We start from the raw sequence: 16,763 nt of genomic DNA on the forward strand, positions 1-16,763 counted from the left end.
TCTAAACCTGCCTGGTTATTTGTGATAGTCTCTTGATTTTCAATCCTACATTTAATAGTCTCTTTATCTCTTTACATATATTAAATAAACCTTTGTCAGTTAAGTATCTGACAAGTTTAATTTATAAAGTTTTTGCAGATTCTGTTTACTGTTTCTGTGAACTCCCATTCATGTTAGCTTATTTCTTTGTGTTTCTTTTTTATTTTTAATAATGAACTTACATTCACAGGAAATTTATCTGTGAAAATTCTTTAAGATCCTAGTTTAAAATACACTCCTCCAGAGAGGATTTGTGTTTGGTTCTGCCAGCCACCTGGTTTGATCACCACACATTAGTACTTTAGGCTACATTCTAATCTCGGGTTTCTAGGGTAACACATGTAGTGTGAATTCTGACATCAAAACTGTGTGAAGGATGGGTATGGATTCTCAAGGAAAAGCTGTTTTGTTTGTTTCTTTGTTTGTTCACCATCCAGAACCAAGGACAAGACAGACAAACTTCTCTACAATTTGTCTTTAAGGAACAGATTTATTCTAATTCACCCTTTACTAAGTGTATCCCTTTTTAAGGACTCAGCTTTATGTGCAGTTTCCAATACAACTCCCACCTTGCCTAGGACTAGACTTCATCTGATTTCACCTGAGTGACCTGCTAAAACATTCTCTAAACCACCAATACCTTTTGGCCTTTGATGAGATGTATTATAATTGGAATTTTTTAGGATATCCAGCATACATGTTGTCAGGAACTTGGTAAGCATACTGCCAGGAATGAAAAAGTAGCTTTTCTTTTGATCTAAGAAGTCTGAAACTTCAGAAAATATTCAACTATACCTTCCTAAAGGCAAACAGTTGTGAGTGCTCTGAAGTTTTAAGGAGGAACTGCAGCATGACACCACTAACTCCCCTCCCAATATTTCTTCTTACAAGCTTGCTCAGAGACAACCATGCCTCAGATTCTTACTGATCATTTTTAATATCATTCATTGATTCTTCAGCAAGTTTCTACACTACCAAGGTTGTTTTGAATTTACATATTAAGGTATTTAATTATATAAAAGTACTTGGGGCTGAGTGATAAAATTACAAAGATATAATTTAAGGGGTAACTAGCATCACAAAGCAGGATGTGAAACATATTATTTGTTTAGACATACTATGTATAGTATAAGCAATAAAAAATGGGAGTCTAGAGGAAAAATAGAATCCCAATCATATGAGAGGCTCGTTATGTTAAGAATGAAAAGTTAATACAATGTAGTTAGAAAGAATGAATCAAGTAGATCTGATGCCCTAGTGGCTATCAGATACATGGAAAATGAACAAAAAAACAAAAAACAAAAAAAAATCAAGCTGATGCCAACTTTCAACCAGGTAGACCATGCTACCATTTTTAGAAACAAGTAAACCCAGGAGAGAAAGGAAAGCTAGTTTGGGGGAAATTAATCTAATTTAGATAGGGTCAAGATAGAAGAGCAGCATATTTTCCCAAAGGAAAAAGGGAAGAGTGGAAGGCCTAAGAAATGAACTTCAGGGAATGGTGACAGAGAAGAAGGTAGGAAGATAAATTATTAGTAGAGCAGAAGAGTGTTCACAGGTGAGAAGAAAACAATGATGTGACAAAGAAAAGATGAGAGTGTTTCAAGAAAGAAAAGATGATTCATGGTATCAAATGTGACAGAAAATCAGGGAAAATAAAAACTTAAGAAAAGCCACTGAATTTGATGATTAGGAAATAATTGGTGTCCATCAAAAGCAAGGTTTTATTATGTGGTAAAAAACAGAAGCCAGACTCAATATGTAATGGATCATTTTAAGAAAATAAAATGCCCAAAATTCTAGTCTCAGGGTACCTGGGTGGTTCAGTCAGCTGTGTCTGCCTTCAGCTCAGCTCATGATTCCCAGCTTCTGGGTTAGAGCCCCACATCAGCTCCATGCTCAATGGACGGGAGGGCTTCTCCCTCCCCCTCTGCCCCTACCGGCTTCCCTGCTCATGCTCCCTTTCTCTCTCTCTCTCTCTCTCTCTCTCTCTCTCTCTCGAATAAATAGATAAAATCTTAAAAAAAAAAAAAAAAGAATACCCTAGCAATTTTTGAATGACAATTTCTTATTCTTTCTCTCCAAAAGGGGCTCTGAAATGTGAAAGCTTCAGGCTCCATCATACCTGGATCTCCCTCTATTAGCCACTAACTCATCCTCTCAACACCTTAACATAGCCATGTTTGTTACATCACCTTACCTGCTCCACTAAGGTAAAAAGACTTTGAGAAATTCCAATGTAGCCTCAAAAGATGAAAGTTGCGATCTGCTGATCTACACTGGGTTTTCCTAGGATGGAACAGAACTACAATACAAGTATCTCACATTTAACATAGCACAACTCTAGAAAGTGATAATGAATCTGCAGAGATTATTTTTTTCCCTAACTACAAAAGGAGCTATATTATACAATTCTCCTAGAGCTCTAAATGCCAACGCTCTCTGCCTTTTGGCTAAGATAAAGTGTAAAGCTCTAAAGCCACTGTAAAGCCATGCTTACTCTTATATTTAATGAAACATTTTATACTCGAAGAGCAGATAATTGATGTATTTTTCTCTACAGCCAACTTATCTAAACAAATGGGAGACCAAGGCACAAATACCCTTAGAATGTTCACAGGCAGTGTGCAACAAGAATAGAGAGCATCTCTACACCAAATGTGTTTTCAAAGGGAATGAAGTCAGGATAAGTTCAGAGAACTTGGACAACAGAACTAAAATTACAGAGCATAACTCTGCATCCTTTGGAAACTCCAAAGGTCCTATGAACAGCTAAATTATTTTTTAATTTTTTTTTTTTTGAGAGAGAGTGCACATGTGTGGGAGGGTGGAGGGACAGAAGGAGTGGGAGAGCATCTTAAGCAGGCTCAATGCCCATGATGAACCCTGACACAGAGCTCCATCCCAGGACCCTGAGATCAAGAACTGAGCCAAAGGCAGATGCTTAATCAACTGAGCCACCCAGGTGCCCCAATATGCTTTAAAGATTTTAATAATACTGTTCACTGTAATAATTAGTAGCCACAAAGCAATTAGTCAGAGAAGCCCAAGAGATGCTGCCTGAAATGTATATAAATAATCTACTGCTTGGTTTGAAATGTCCATAGATTTTAGAATCATTCATGTGAAAACAGTCTAATTCCTAGCATGCATTTCTATTGCATCCCTCTTCTAGAGCAAAAAACATTGCTTTATTAGTACCTCATCTTCACACACTGAAGTTCAGTCGAACAGAGGACAGAATGCCTTGTCCTTTGTTAAACCAGGACTGAGACTAGTGCCAGATACTGAAAATGCTGGACCCTGAGCTCCCTCTGGAGGAGGTTAGGACTATCTGATTTCAAAGAGAACTTAAGAATTGTTTTTACTCTTGGACTAGGGGCATATAGACTACATAACCACTGTACACCTGCAATCTATGCAATGCTATCCATTAAATGAAAGCTACTTGTGAAGAGAAATAACCTTAACCTAAAATCAGTATGAAAGTCAATCTAAGGCAAAATTCCTTTTATTTATTGCTTTGAGGTATACATTTCACAGGGTCATTTATTCTTTCAATGCCATGTGTATCCATACACTTAAGTAAAGAAATCAGGAACTCATGGAACATAGATCTAGTGTTTTGTTCATTGCTGTATTTCCCATGTCTAGAAAGGTGCCTGGAATATTTTAGTGGACGGAGACCATTAAAAAACAAATTAAGTAAAGTTATGTAACTTGTCAGGTAGAGAAATGCTATATGAAAAAGTTTAAAAAGATAATAGGAATGGTAAAAGTTATAATTTTAAGTAGAGATGGCTTTAGATATGAGTAAAAGCCAGTAAGGAGGTTGTCCTGTACAATGGGCAAGAAATGTGCATAGGAGTTGAGGAATAAAAAGTACTCAAATTCTGGAAATTCTTTCAAGGTATAGCTGTGTAGGGTATAAGAGAAAAAGAGAAGTCAAGGATTACTCTAAGATATTTCCCCTGAGCCAATGGAAGAATGGAGTTACCCTTAACTAAGATGTGGGAAATATGGAGGAGCTAGGAGGGAGTAAGTAAGAGATCAGGACCTTAATTCTGGACATGTGAAGTTGGAGATACCTATTATATGTCTTAGTGGAGCAGTTGAATGGGCAATTGGAAATGTGAGTATAGAGTTTAGGGGTCAAATCCAGGCTGGAGAGAGAGAACTGAAAATACTCAGTAAGTAAACAGTATTTAAGACCATGAATCTGATGAGTTCACCCAGGAGTACAGACAGAAAAGAGAAGGTCTAAAAACTGAGTCCAAATGCTTTTTGATTATTTAAACTACAAAGCCATTATATCTCTTGCTTTCCCTTTGTTTACAGGGCCCACTAAGCTATTATTAGGAGAAACTAACCAGATAAAAAACATTCATGATGATTATTGTCCACCATCCCTCCAGATAGCTATAAATCAACCGTCTGGTGATTTTTCTTAGGTCTTCAGATTTCAAAATTAAAGAAAATAAATCTATTCTCTTTCTTTTTCCCAATAACATTTCTTTTTTTTTTTCAAGATTTATTTATTTATTTGAGAGAGAGTGAGTGAGTAGAGATGGTAGGGGAGGCAGAGGGAGAGGGGGAGAATTTTCAAGCAGACTCCCAGCTAAGTGTGGAGACCAACATGGGGCTCAATCTCATGACCCATGAGGTCATGACTTGAACCAAAACCAAGAGTCAGACACAACTAACTAAGCCATCTAGGCACCCTTGCCAATGACATTTTAAAGAAGGGTACTACATTTGTATGCCTTCTGGGAGGTCTCCGTAATAATCACTCATAGCTAATCTATAGCAACTATTTCTCAGCAATCTTAGGATGAATGACAATATATTAGGCAAGACTGAATACACCACAGCTACAACTAGTTTTGTTCTGTTCTCTTTTAGTTTGGCTTTCATCTCACCCATTTTAAGTACATACTTCTCATTATCTGACTTCAGGATTACTTTTTTTAGAAAAGAAGAGAAATCATTATAATTCTCTGCTTTTAGAGACCCACCAGTTACCTTCTTTTCCTAACATTGTACGGGGAGAATGTAGGCAGTTAGGAGACTAGTGGGATAGTAGGATATTTTATTTGTTTCTATATTTTTGCTTTTTATTAAAATGAAAAGAATGCTTTCTTGTTGTTTTGTATTATCTTGTGATTTATGTTTCATACATCACCTAAAATTTCGTGACCATTTTCCTATGCAATTCTGCTGGTAGTTTCACTAACATAGGCCAATTTCCATTTAGGGTCCTTCAATTTATACTTTGGACAGCTGTGCAATTCTGTATTAAGCTAAATTGTCCTCTTCTTGGCAACCCTATGTATTTGCTTCAGATTTTCCTATTTACAGAACTATGCACTTAAAAAGTATGACTTTCTCAACCATGAGTTTGATGAAAATGTCAACTCTGCATCAGCAGTCTACCACATTTGGGGCCTTAGTGAGCACTGAAACTACTTTATAAACTACTGTTACTCAGGCCTTGGAAATCCAACTCCTCTGTGAGAGTCGATTAAAGCGCAATAGGAATGGAATAGAAATAACTTAAACACAGAAATCAGGACTATATCATCTTTCAAAGATTCTCCAAGCTCTGGGGTGCTTGGAAGGCTCAGTCAGTTAAGCATCTGCCTTTGGCTCAAGTCCTGATCCTAGGGTCCTACGATCAAGACCCGCATCGGGCTCCTTGTTCAGTGGGGAGCCTGTTTCTCCCTCTTCCTCTGCCTGCCGCTTTGCCCACTTGTGCTCCTTCTCTCTCTGTCAAATAAATAAATAAAACCTTAAAAAAAAAAACTTAAAGAAAAAGAAGATTCTCCAAGCTCCATTTTTTTTTTAAGATTTTATTTATTTATTTGACAGAGATAACAAGTAGGCAGAGAGAGACAGGCCGAGAGAGGGGGGAAGCAGGCTCTCTGCAGAGAGCCCGATGCAGGGCTAGATCCCAGGACCCTGGGATCATGACCTGAGCTGAAGGCAGAGGCTTTAACCCACTGAGCCACCCAGGTGCCCCTCCAAGCTCCATCTTAATGTCATCATGTTCTAGCCACCATGAAACATTTTCAGTTGATGTAACTCATTATTTCAACAATTTGTTTTTTAAAAATGCTTTATAACAAATATTTATAAGACAGAGTCATATGTGGGATGTCTGGGTGGTTCAGTCATTTAAGTGTCTACCTTCAGCTCAGGTCATGATCTCAGAGTCCTGGGATTAAGCCGGGAGCTTGAAGCAGGACTCAATCCCAGAACCCTGAGATCATGACCTGAACTAAAGGCAGATGCTTAACCAACTGAGTCATCCAGGCACCCCTCCACTACCAAAACCCTTAAACTGAACCTCTAGTTCTAGTCATGATGGAGTAGCAGGTATTGGTCTTAACTTAAGCAATAATAAAACCAGACAAAACATGTAAAACAACTGTTTTCATCAGAAATATAAAGGCCCTAAATATATATGCACCTAATAATAGAACTTCAAAATGCATAAAGCAACTACTAATAGAATGGAAAGGAGAAACAGACACATCTACAGACATAAAGATTTCAGTATTCCCCCATCAGCAGCTGATAAGACAGGTAGACTAAAAATCAGTAAAGATATGAGACCTAAATACACGATCAAGCAAGTTGACCTAATTGTCATTTATAGAATACTATACCCAACCTCAGCAAAATACATGTATTTTCAAGAATAATTCTTTTCAGGGCACCTGGGTGGCTTAGTGGGTTGAAGCCTCTGCCTTCGGCTCGGGTCATGATCCCAGGATCATGGGATCGAGCCCCGATTTGGGCTCTCTGCTCAGCAGGGAGACTGCTTCCTCCTCTCTCTGTGTTTGCCTCTCTGTCTACTTGTGATCTCTGTCAAATAAATAAATAAAATCTTCTTTAAAAAAAAAAAAGAATAATTCTTTTCAAGGGGTGCCTGGGTAGTTGAGTCATTTGAGCATCTGACTTTTGGTTTCAGCCTGGATCAAGATACCATGGTTATGGGATATAGCCCCATGTGGCACTCTGCACAGAGTCTGCTTGAGATCCTTTCTCTGTCTCCCTCTGCCCCTCCCCTCCACTTTCTTTCTCTCTCTAAAATGAATAAGTAAAACTTTAAAAATGAGTAAGTAAAACTTTAAAAAGAAGAAAAATTCTTTTCAAGTGTATACATTCTTTTCAAGATCATTCAACATTCACTGAGATAGACCGTATTCTGGGACATAAAATAAGTCTCAATGGATTTAAAAGGGCTGAAATAATATATTCTCTGACCACAATGTAATTAAATTAAATTAAAATGGAATTAAATTAAAAAATGAAAACACTAAGATACTTGAAACAGACCTAAATAGTTGATAATTGGACAACTCACACCTTTTTAAAAAATATTTTATTTAGTCATTTGACAGAGAAAGACCATGAGCAGGGGGAGGGGCAGAGGGACAAGCAGATATCCTGCTGAGCATGAAGGCCAATGTGGGGCTCCATCCCAGAACCCTGAGATCATGACCTGAGCTGAAATCAGACGCTTAACCAACTGACTGATCCACCCAGCTACCCCTCGAACAACACATTTCTAAAGAAATCTTAAGGGAAATTAGGAAATATTTTTAACTGATTGAAATAATACCATTTAAATTTGTGGCCTGCAGTTAAAGGGACATTTAAAGCTTTGACTGATCATATAAGAAAAGATTTTCATTGATCCCAGCTCCACCTTCAGGAACTAGAAAAGAAAAGTAAGTGAAAAAACTGCTTCCTCTACTCATAACATTTCTGACACTAGCTGGAGTTAGCCCACAGGTTACAGGTTCAGTCCAAGACCGTCCCCCATTCCAGACTCCAGTCACAAGTTTGGGCCTCTTCTATTTCTCACCAACTGGCTATAAATCAGGAGTTCCCACAACCTCCTTCTCGAGTCTAATAATTTGCTAGAATGGCTCACAGAACTCAGGAAAGTGCTTTACTTGGTATTCTCAGTTTTTGTATAGGATAGAATTCAGAAACAGCCAAATGAAAGAGATGCATAGGCCAAAATATGTGGGAAGAAGGGCAGATTTTCCATGCTTTCTCTGGGCGTGTCATTCTCCCAAGACCTCAACGTATTGACCAACTGGAAAGCTCTCCCAACCTTTGTTTAGGGCTTTCATGGAGGGTCCATTATATAGACATGATCAGTTAAATCTTTGGCTATTGGTGATGAGTTCAATCTCTAGTCTTTCTCCTCCTCCTAGAGGTCAGACCTGAAAATTTTAATCCTTTTGTCACAGGGATAGTTTCTCTGGGAACCAGCCCCCTTACTCTTGGAGTCACAACTCATTAGCATAAACTCAGGTGTGGTTGAAAGGAGTTTCATTATCATAAACTTAGATATAGGGGTGCCTGGCTGGCTCAGTGGGTAGAGCAAGTGACTCTTGATCTCGGGGTTGTAAGTCTGAGCCCCATATTGGACGTAGAGATTACTTAAAAATAAATAAGTAAATAAATGAAAATCAGGGATGGTTGTAAGGAATTGAATATGAATAACAAAAGATGCTCTTCTCATCCCCATTAGAAAATTATAAGTGTTTTTAGGAACTCTGTGCCAGGAACAGGTGATGAAGACCAAATACACAAATTTCTTATATCACAACATCACAAAGAACAAATTAAACCCAAAATAAAAGGAGGAAAAAAAATAATAAAGATAAATCAATAAATCATAAATCAATAAAATTGGCAAAAAACAATAGAAATAATCAATGAAATCAAAAGCTGGTTCTCTGAAAAAAATTATTAAAACTGATAAACCTGTAGCTAGAGTTACCAAGAAAAAAGAAAACACAAATCACCAATACAAGAAACGATAAAGGGGACATCTTACCCTTAGATCTTACCAACTTTAAAATAACAAGAGAAAAATGATAATCAATGTTATGCCAATAAAATCAGCAACTTTGATGAAATGAATAAATCCTCTGAAAGAGGCAAATTACCAAAACTGATACAAAGAGAAACAAGAGATGTGGATATTTCTTTATTTATTAAATAAATTTAAGGAAATTGAATTTGTATATTAAAATACTTCCACAAAGAAAATCCCAGGCTTCACTGGCCTCTGTGGTGAGTTCTAGCAAACATTTAAGGAGAATATAAAATCAATCCTACACAAATTCTTTCAGAAAAGAAAGAAAGAGGGAACACTTCCCAACTAGTTATAAAGCACCATTAAGACAGATACCAAAACTAAACAAGGACAATAAAAGGAAAAAAAGGGACTAAAATCCTTCATTAATGTAAGTGCCAAAATCCTTAATAAAATATTAACCAATCAAATCCAAAACAACATAAAAAGAATCAAGTGGAATTTAATCCTGGAAATGTAGAGTTGATTTAACATTCAAATATCAGTTAATATAATTCACAATAACAGAATAAAGAAGAAAAACATATAAACATCTCAGTTGACATGGGTGAAGAATTTTTACAAAGTTTAATGCCTTTTCTTGATAAGGACACTGAGCAAAGAGAAACAGAAGGAACCTTTTTTTTTTTTTTTTAAAGATTTTATTTATTTATTTGACAGAGAGAGATCACAAGTAGACAGAGAGGCAGGCAGAGAGAGAGATAGAGGGAAGCAGGCTCCCTGCTGAGCAGAGAGCCCGATGCGGGACTCAATCCCAGGACCCTGAGATCGTGACCCGAGCCGAAGGCAGAGGCTTTAACCCACTGAGCCACCCAGGCGCCCCAGAAGGAACCTTTCTTAATGTAATAAAATTAATGTAATAAAAATCATCTACATAAAATCTATAACTAATATCATACTTAATGGGAAAAAGCTGAATGTTTTTCCTCTGGTATAGGAAAAAAAGGTATGGATGTCCACTCTCACTACTTCTGTTCAATATTATCACATGTCCTAGTCAGTACAACAAGGTGAGAAAAAGTAATAAAAAGCATACATTGGAAAGGAAGAAGTAAAACTATTTTTATCTGTAGATGTTATGATTACTTATGTGGAAAATCATAAGGAATAGACCAAAAAAAAAAAAAAAAGAAGGAAGAAAGGAAGGAACAAATAAAGGAACGAGGCAAGGAAACCTACTAGAACCAATAAACGAATTTTGCAAAGTCTCAGAATACAAGATCAATATAGAAAAACAAATTGTACTTCTGTATATTAGCAAAACTAACTAGAAGATATTTTTAAAAATACCATTAATAATGCATAAAAAACATATAGAAATAAATTTAGTGAATAATGTATAAGACTTCTGTAAAATATTAGAAATTAAAGATCTAAATAAGAAATTAAAGATCTAAATAAATAGAGAGTTTATACCATGCTCATGTATTGCGAGATTTAATATTATTAAGATACCAATTTTCAGGGCACCTGGGTGGCTCAGTGGGTTGAGCCTCTGCCTTCAGCTCAGGTCATGATCTTAGAGTCCTGGGATTGAGCCCTACATTGGGCTCTCTGCTCAGTAGGGGGCCTGCTTTCCCCTCTCTCTCTCTGCCTGCTTCTCTGCCTGCTTGTGATCTGTCAAATAAATAAATAAAATCTTTAATAGAAAAAAAAAAAAGAACTCACTTCAGGAAGCCTGAGCATTAGTAGGAAATAAAACACACTAAAGGTTATGTGACTAGCAGAGGGCAAAGATCAGCCTAAGTACAGGGTGTGTCATATGACAGTATGTGTTACTTACTCAGTAATCATGGCAAGTAAAGAAGCAGGCAGAGAGAGGAGATGACTTCATAATTCTAAACCAACAGAAATCTTAGAAGAAAAATAAGAAAAGAGTGAGTGGCTTGCTGACAAAACAAAGCTGGAGGATGCTAATGTAAGACGTGTGGCTGTCTTAGTAGCCCATGTTACATTTCTATTGTATATAAGATAAGACTTGCCAATTTGTATTTTTCAGCTTTAAAAGAAAAGACACTACCAGAAAAAAAAATCTGTTTCTCTTCAAATTCTTCCCCTTAAAATGGCCATCTCCACCCTAAAATCAGAAACCAAGCCAATAAGAACCAGCAATAAGAACTAAAATATATGCTGCCAAAACTTTGACTGTATTAAGTTATATGATAACAATATATTCTATGTAAACTACTAATTGATAAATGTGCTGGTCAAGCCAAAAGATTTGTGTCAATATTTTCCTCTACTTCTGCCCTTTTAAATGAACTTCATAATATGTTTAAATGCTGTTCTAGAATGTTCAGTGTGGAACCAAATCCATATTTCATGCTTATCAAGTATAATTGTTCAAAAATGTTTGGTGCTCCCAGACACTGGGACTCACTTCATTACACAATTTGAAACTTTTCCTTCTATAATTATAAAGTTCTGAACCAAAGCTAAGAATGACCATTAATCATACATAACTAAGATAATAGATCAAATAAAATTATTTGATTCAACATAAGTTGCTGTTTTATTAGGATGTACCAGTCAGACAATTTGTTTAGTGTTCAAATTAAGAAAACATGAATAATTTAAAGATTAATGTAAAAACAAATTTAGGTGAATATACATATAACTACACAGGATTTATGATATATCTGTAGAATTCTCTAGTCAGTATTTTTTCATGTATGTAATATTAATAAAAAGGATTATTTAAAACCATTCAACAATTCTGGGATTCCCTGAATTTTCAGCAGCTGCATTTTCTACTCTACATCTACTCTACACTCTTCTTCCTTTCAGTTTGTACATTTCCTGTATTCCAAAAAGTAAATAAAAACAGTACCTTAATTGAGGAAATGGTGACTCTTTGGCTAAGGAAATACAGCCACAGATAAGCACTTGTATTTTGCAACTGGGGTTTGTTTTATAAGGGAGACTACTTAGCAAAGTATTACTCATGATCATCATGATAGAATGGAAGGTGGCTTTATGTGGACTTTTTCCTCTCTTATCTAACTCATCAGCAGTAACTTAGGTTTTCTCTTAGATCATATTATCTATTCAGGGTATGTATATACTAACTCAGTATACATTTAAGATGTCTGAAAGAATTGAAGTACAACTAGGAAACACTTGGATCTGAGTAGGTAACTCAAAACCAAGCCAATGACACAGCCAAGAATATAACAAAAAGGTTGCTATTTCCTATCTTGTACTTCTAAAAACATGTCGTACTCTCTTGTGCTTTAAAGTAACAAACTACTGGGGTGCCAGGGTGGCTTAGTGGGTTAAAGCCTCTGCCTTTGGCTCAGGTCATGATCCCAGGGTCCTGGGATGGAGCCCTGCATAGGGCTCTCTGCTCAGCAGGGAGCCTCCTTCCCCCACTTCTCTCTGCCTGCCTCTGCCTACTTGTGATCTCTGTCTGTCAAATAAATAAATAAAATCTTTAAAGTAACAAACTACCAACTCATAATTTAGGACATTTTCCTAATTCTGGCATTAATGTATTGAAAGTGTTTGGACTAGCCTTACATGCAATTTCACTGGCGTCTCAGAACTGCATATGAAGAGATAACACAAAGAAACTACAACCATCATTGATGACTATTCTAATAACTCTGTTTCAAGGTCACTCTTAGAAAGGTCACTTTTACGCAGTTCTACACCACATGAGCAAGGAGAGATTTCCCCTTCCAATTTATTTATGTATTTTTTTAATGAAAGAACTGTCTGAAGAGTTCCTTTCTTTCTGTGTTGGAATATAAATTTAGTGCCAGAGGCTCTCATAGGATAAACACAGGCAGCACACTACTGGGAGCCTAATACACAAACTCAGGAGTCTCATTTTAGTCATTCAAAAAGTATGCAAAGGGTGTGCTGCTCAACATCCTGGGACATCAGTAAGTCACCCAAGTTTAAGAATTTAAAGCCACCTTATCACTTCCTATAGTGAACTAAAAGATGACCATTAAAGACTTTCTTGTTCTGTCTAGAAAATATCTCTTTCCTGCAAAGAGGACTATGGAATTCTTAACAAGTTCTACGCTAAAAATAAGGCATAAGCATCAATATGAAGATGAACAGAACAGTTATCTGGTAACTCTTTAATCCAAATGACTTAGAGACTGAATAGACATAGGGAAAATACCTTTAATATGGTTTGGAAGTTTCGCTATTTTTCTAATTTCTCCAAATTTCCTTAATAACTATGCACTAACTTTATCATGAATAAAAAATGTAAGCAATTTTATTTATAAAATAAGAAACTGATATAATGAAATTGATGACCTTATAAATGTGTAGAATAGAAGGCCATCTACATGATTTAATTAAGTGGGTGCTGAGCACAATTCCCCTCCCTTAAAGTGTCTTTAGAGAGTATGCATTTGGGTACTGAGGATCTTCAAGATTTCTGAATAAAATCCAAGACTCTGGTGGGTAGGGATTGGGACTTTTTTTTTTTTTTAATATTTATTTATTTATTTGAGAGAGATAAAGAGAGCACGAGAGGAGATAGGTCAGAGGGAGAAGCAGACTCCCTGCTGAGCAGAGAGCCCGATGTGGGACTCAATTCTGGGACTCCAGGATCATGACCTGAGCCGAAGGCAGTCGCCCAACCAACTGAGCCACCCAGGTGCCCCAGACATCTTTTTTTAAATGAAGATTTTATTTATTTATTTGACAGACAAAGATCACAAGCAGGTAGAGAAACAGGCAGAGAAAGAGGAGGAAGCAGGCTCCCTGCTGAGCAGAGAGCCTGATGCAGGACTCGATCCCAGGACCCCGAGATCAGGGCCCAAGCCGAAGGCAGAGGCTTAACCCACTCAGCCACCCAGGCGCCCGGGACTGGGACATTTTAACACAGTTATCTGATAGCTGGCTGAGAACAAATCTTATATAGGATAATAGGTGGACAGCAAAGATAAACTGAAAACAGGAAGGGAGGAGCTAATGATAAATACATACATTCTTGTGTCTAGTATAACTATATGTTCACAACATTATTTGTTTCCTCTGGCATGGTTTACCTGCCCAATATTATGTAAAACACATAACATACATAATACTTTCCCTGGGTACCATATATTCTAATCACTCAACCTTCAAATGAGGGCTGGTATTGATTACCCCCCAAAATAACTTTTATTTAACATGTCATTTTAAGAGAATACAGACCTGTTTCTCATGTTCAAAGACTACATAATTTTGAATTTTTATATAACTTTCCAATAGTAATAACTAAATTTACATACCAAGTCAAAGGCTCCAAATGACATTCCATACTAAAACTATAAACAGAAAAGTTTTACCTCATGTTTTTCTTGATTTTCATCCACATTAAGTAAAGTTGGTATTTTAGATGAATCTGTTTTCTTTGATTCCCTCTTCAGCACTTTTATCTGTTTAACTTTTGCAGAAATATATACAATGACAACTTGTTATTCCTACCTTTAAATTTTACTTTCCTTTCTAAGAGTTTCAAATAGAAATTCTGATATCTACTAAAGTCAATTTCTCAGTTTATTATAAAGGAACTGAATAAATCATCAGTTGTAATGGTAAAATATGCCAATCATAAATGATCTATTTTATAACTTTACAAATAGCCTACCAGGTATTAAAAGAAGACATTTATTTTTTAAAAATTCTGCCCATAACTGTTAAGTGGATCAGATAATTCCTTTTGAACTGTACAAGTGCTATTTTCTTGCTATTATAGTTACTTTTCACAAGGTGTCACTGTTCTTCAAAGAAACAAAACATTTACTGTGCAAAAAAAAAAAAAAGTTTCATTTTAAGAGCTCAGTACATGTTATAAATCTTAATTTACTAAATTTTGAATGTCTGAAGCACATACATTCCTACTATTATCTGGGCAAAATTCATGGGGAAACAAAGGAAATTGATTTGCTCTAGATCGTAGACCAAACCAAAACCACATTCCTCAAATACTGTCCTGAAGTTTCATTGAGCCAAGGAAAAATATGCATTTTAAAGTGTTCTCAATTCTTCTTTAAAAATTCTCTCCTTCAAGTCTTACCCCTTATTTGACTATGAGAGAAAAATTTCTCCTCAGCTGATATTTTTCACAGCAATTTACTATCTTTTATCTAAATCACATCATAAATGTAAGTTATCTTATAAAAAAAGATCTTCTTATAAAAGATACTATCTGAAAAATTTTAAAGCTGGACAACAAATACATACCTTCCATTCCTTTCACCTCCTTGGGCTGTACCGTGAAAGGTAGTTCTGGGAAATGGAATTCCTTCCTGTCAGATCTGGAAAAATTCAGCTTTCTTTTGTTTCCATTTGCCATTTGGTCATTTGGACCTGTTCGCTCATTAAATACACTCTTCTCCATTTGGTTCTAAACAAGCAAATAAACAAGAGTTAATTTGAAAAAAAGATGTATAACTGTTTTGGGTTTTTTAAAAGATTTTATTTATTTATTTGACAGCGATCACAAGTAGGCAGAGAGGAAGGCAGAGAGAGAGGAGGAGGCAGGCTCCCTGCTGAGCAGAGAGCCTGATGTAGTACTTGATCCCAGGACACTGGGATCATGACTTGAGCCTAAGGCAGAGGCTTTAACCCACTGAGCCATCCAGATGCCCAGTATACCTGTTTTTTGAATGATGAGCCTAAAATTGCCATCCATTTGGGAGGTAATAAGTAAGATGGCATAAAATGTCTATATTTGCAAAGTTATTTTAATAATTAATAAATAGAATTCTGGGGTGCTTCGGTGGCTCACTGGGTTAAGCAGCTGCCTTCAACTCAGATTATGATCCAGAGGTCCTGGGATCAAGCCCTACATAGGGCTCCCTGATCAGCTGGGAGTCTGTTTCTCCCTCTCCCTCTGCCCCACTGCCCACTTGTATGCTCCATCTCTTTCTCTCTCAAATAAACAAATAAAATCTAAAAAAAAAAAAAAAAAAAGTAGAATACCATTTAAACACATAAACATCAAATTCCAATAAAAGTTTCATGAAGCAAACTTTTAAAAATATACTGGATATTCTAAGAATAATAGTGTTGATCAGGAGAACTATCATCTTAACTTTTAATTTATAATCCTCTTCATTGTACCCTGACTTTGGACAAATTACATAGCTCATTTTATTAATTTATTTTTCTATTTACAAAATGATGTACTCTGGACACAGGGAGAGCCCAGGATTCTAGAAAACCTTTTTGTTTTTATTTTTTAATGTTTAAAAATTTTAAATTTTAAAATTATTAAATTTAAAATATTTAAAAATTTTTTAAATTTAAAATTTTTTAAGTAAATAAACTTTGTATTTTATTTTTTAAAAATAGGTAAACCTATTTTTTTTTTTTTTACCCATTTTTGCTCATTTGGTAACAGTCGATAAAAACTCTCCAAAGTTAAGAACACTCTACCACCATGCAATGTGTAGTATCCCACTGTGTGGCTTTATATTAAATGCTTACTGAGTCACTTGCTCTTAGATAGATTTGTGTTACTCTCTATTTTTTATTATTATAAATAACATTATGCTTCGATTTTCAATCAGCTATTTCCCTATGTAAAAAATGAGGGAATGAATGACACGGATTACATTTTTCTAGTAAAAGATCTGATGTATCTATTTGGTAATTGCCTTTAATCTATAAAATGTTAAAAACATTTTTGGGGGAGTGAAACACCAAAAAGTCTTGTAACTTTTTTTTTAAGATTTTTTCTTTTTTTTTTTTTAATTTTTTAAATTTTTTTTTTTTAAGATTTTTTAACTTATTTGACAGAGAGAGAGAGAGATCACAAGTAGGCAGAGAGAGAGGAGGAAGCAGGCTCCCTGCTGAGCAGAGAGCC

At 35.9% G+C, this 16,763-nt stretch overlaps 1 protein-coding gene across 2 annotated transcripts in view; it reads right to left on the minus strand.

Moving 5' to 3' along the window:
* PPP2CA (protein phosphatase 2 catalytic subunit alpha) overlaps positions 1-16,763 on the minus strand; it is a 134,171-nt gene that overhangs the window by 64,087 nt on the left and 53,321 nt on the right. For both annotated transcript variants that reach the window (XM_059417583.1, XM_059417581.1), the window contains exons 11-12: positions 15,137-15,299; positions 14,239-14,336 (exon numbers count right to left, since the gene is read on the minus strand). In XM_059417583.1, the coding sequence (XP_059273566.1) occupies positions 14,239-14,336; positions 15,137-15,299 (261 nt within the window). The remainder of the gene's footprint in view (positions 1-14,238; positions 14,337-15,136; positions 15,300-16,763) is intronic.

This window comes from Mustela nigripes, chromosome 12, assembly GCF_022355385.1.
Source record: "Mustela nigripes isolate SB6536 chromosome 12, MUSNIG.SB6536, whole genome shotgun sequence".
Classification (NCBI taxonomy): domain Eukaryota; kingdom Metazoa; phylum Chordata; class Mammalia; order Carnivora; family Mustelidae; genus Mustela; species Mustela nigripes.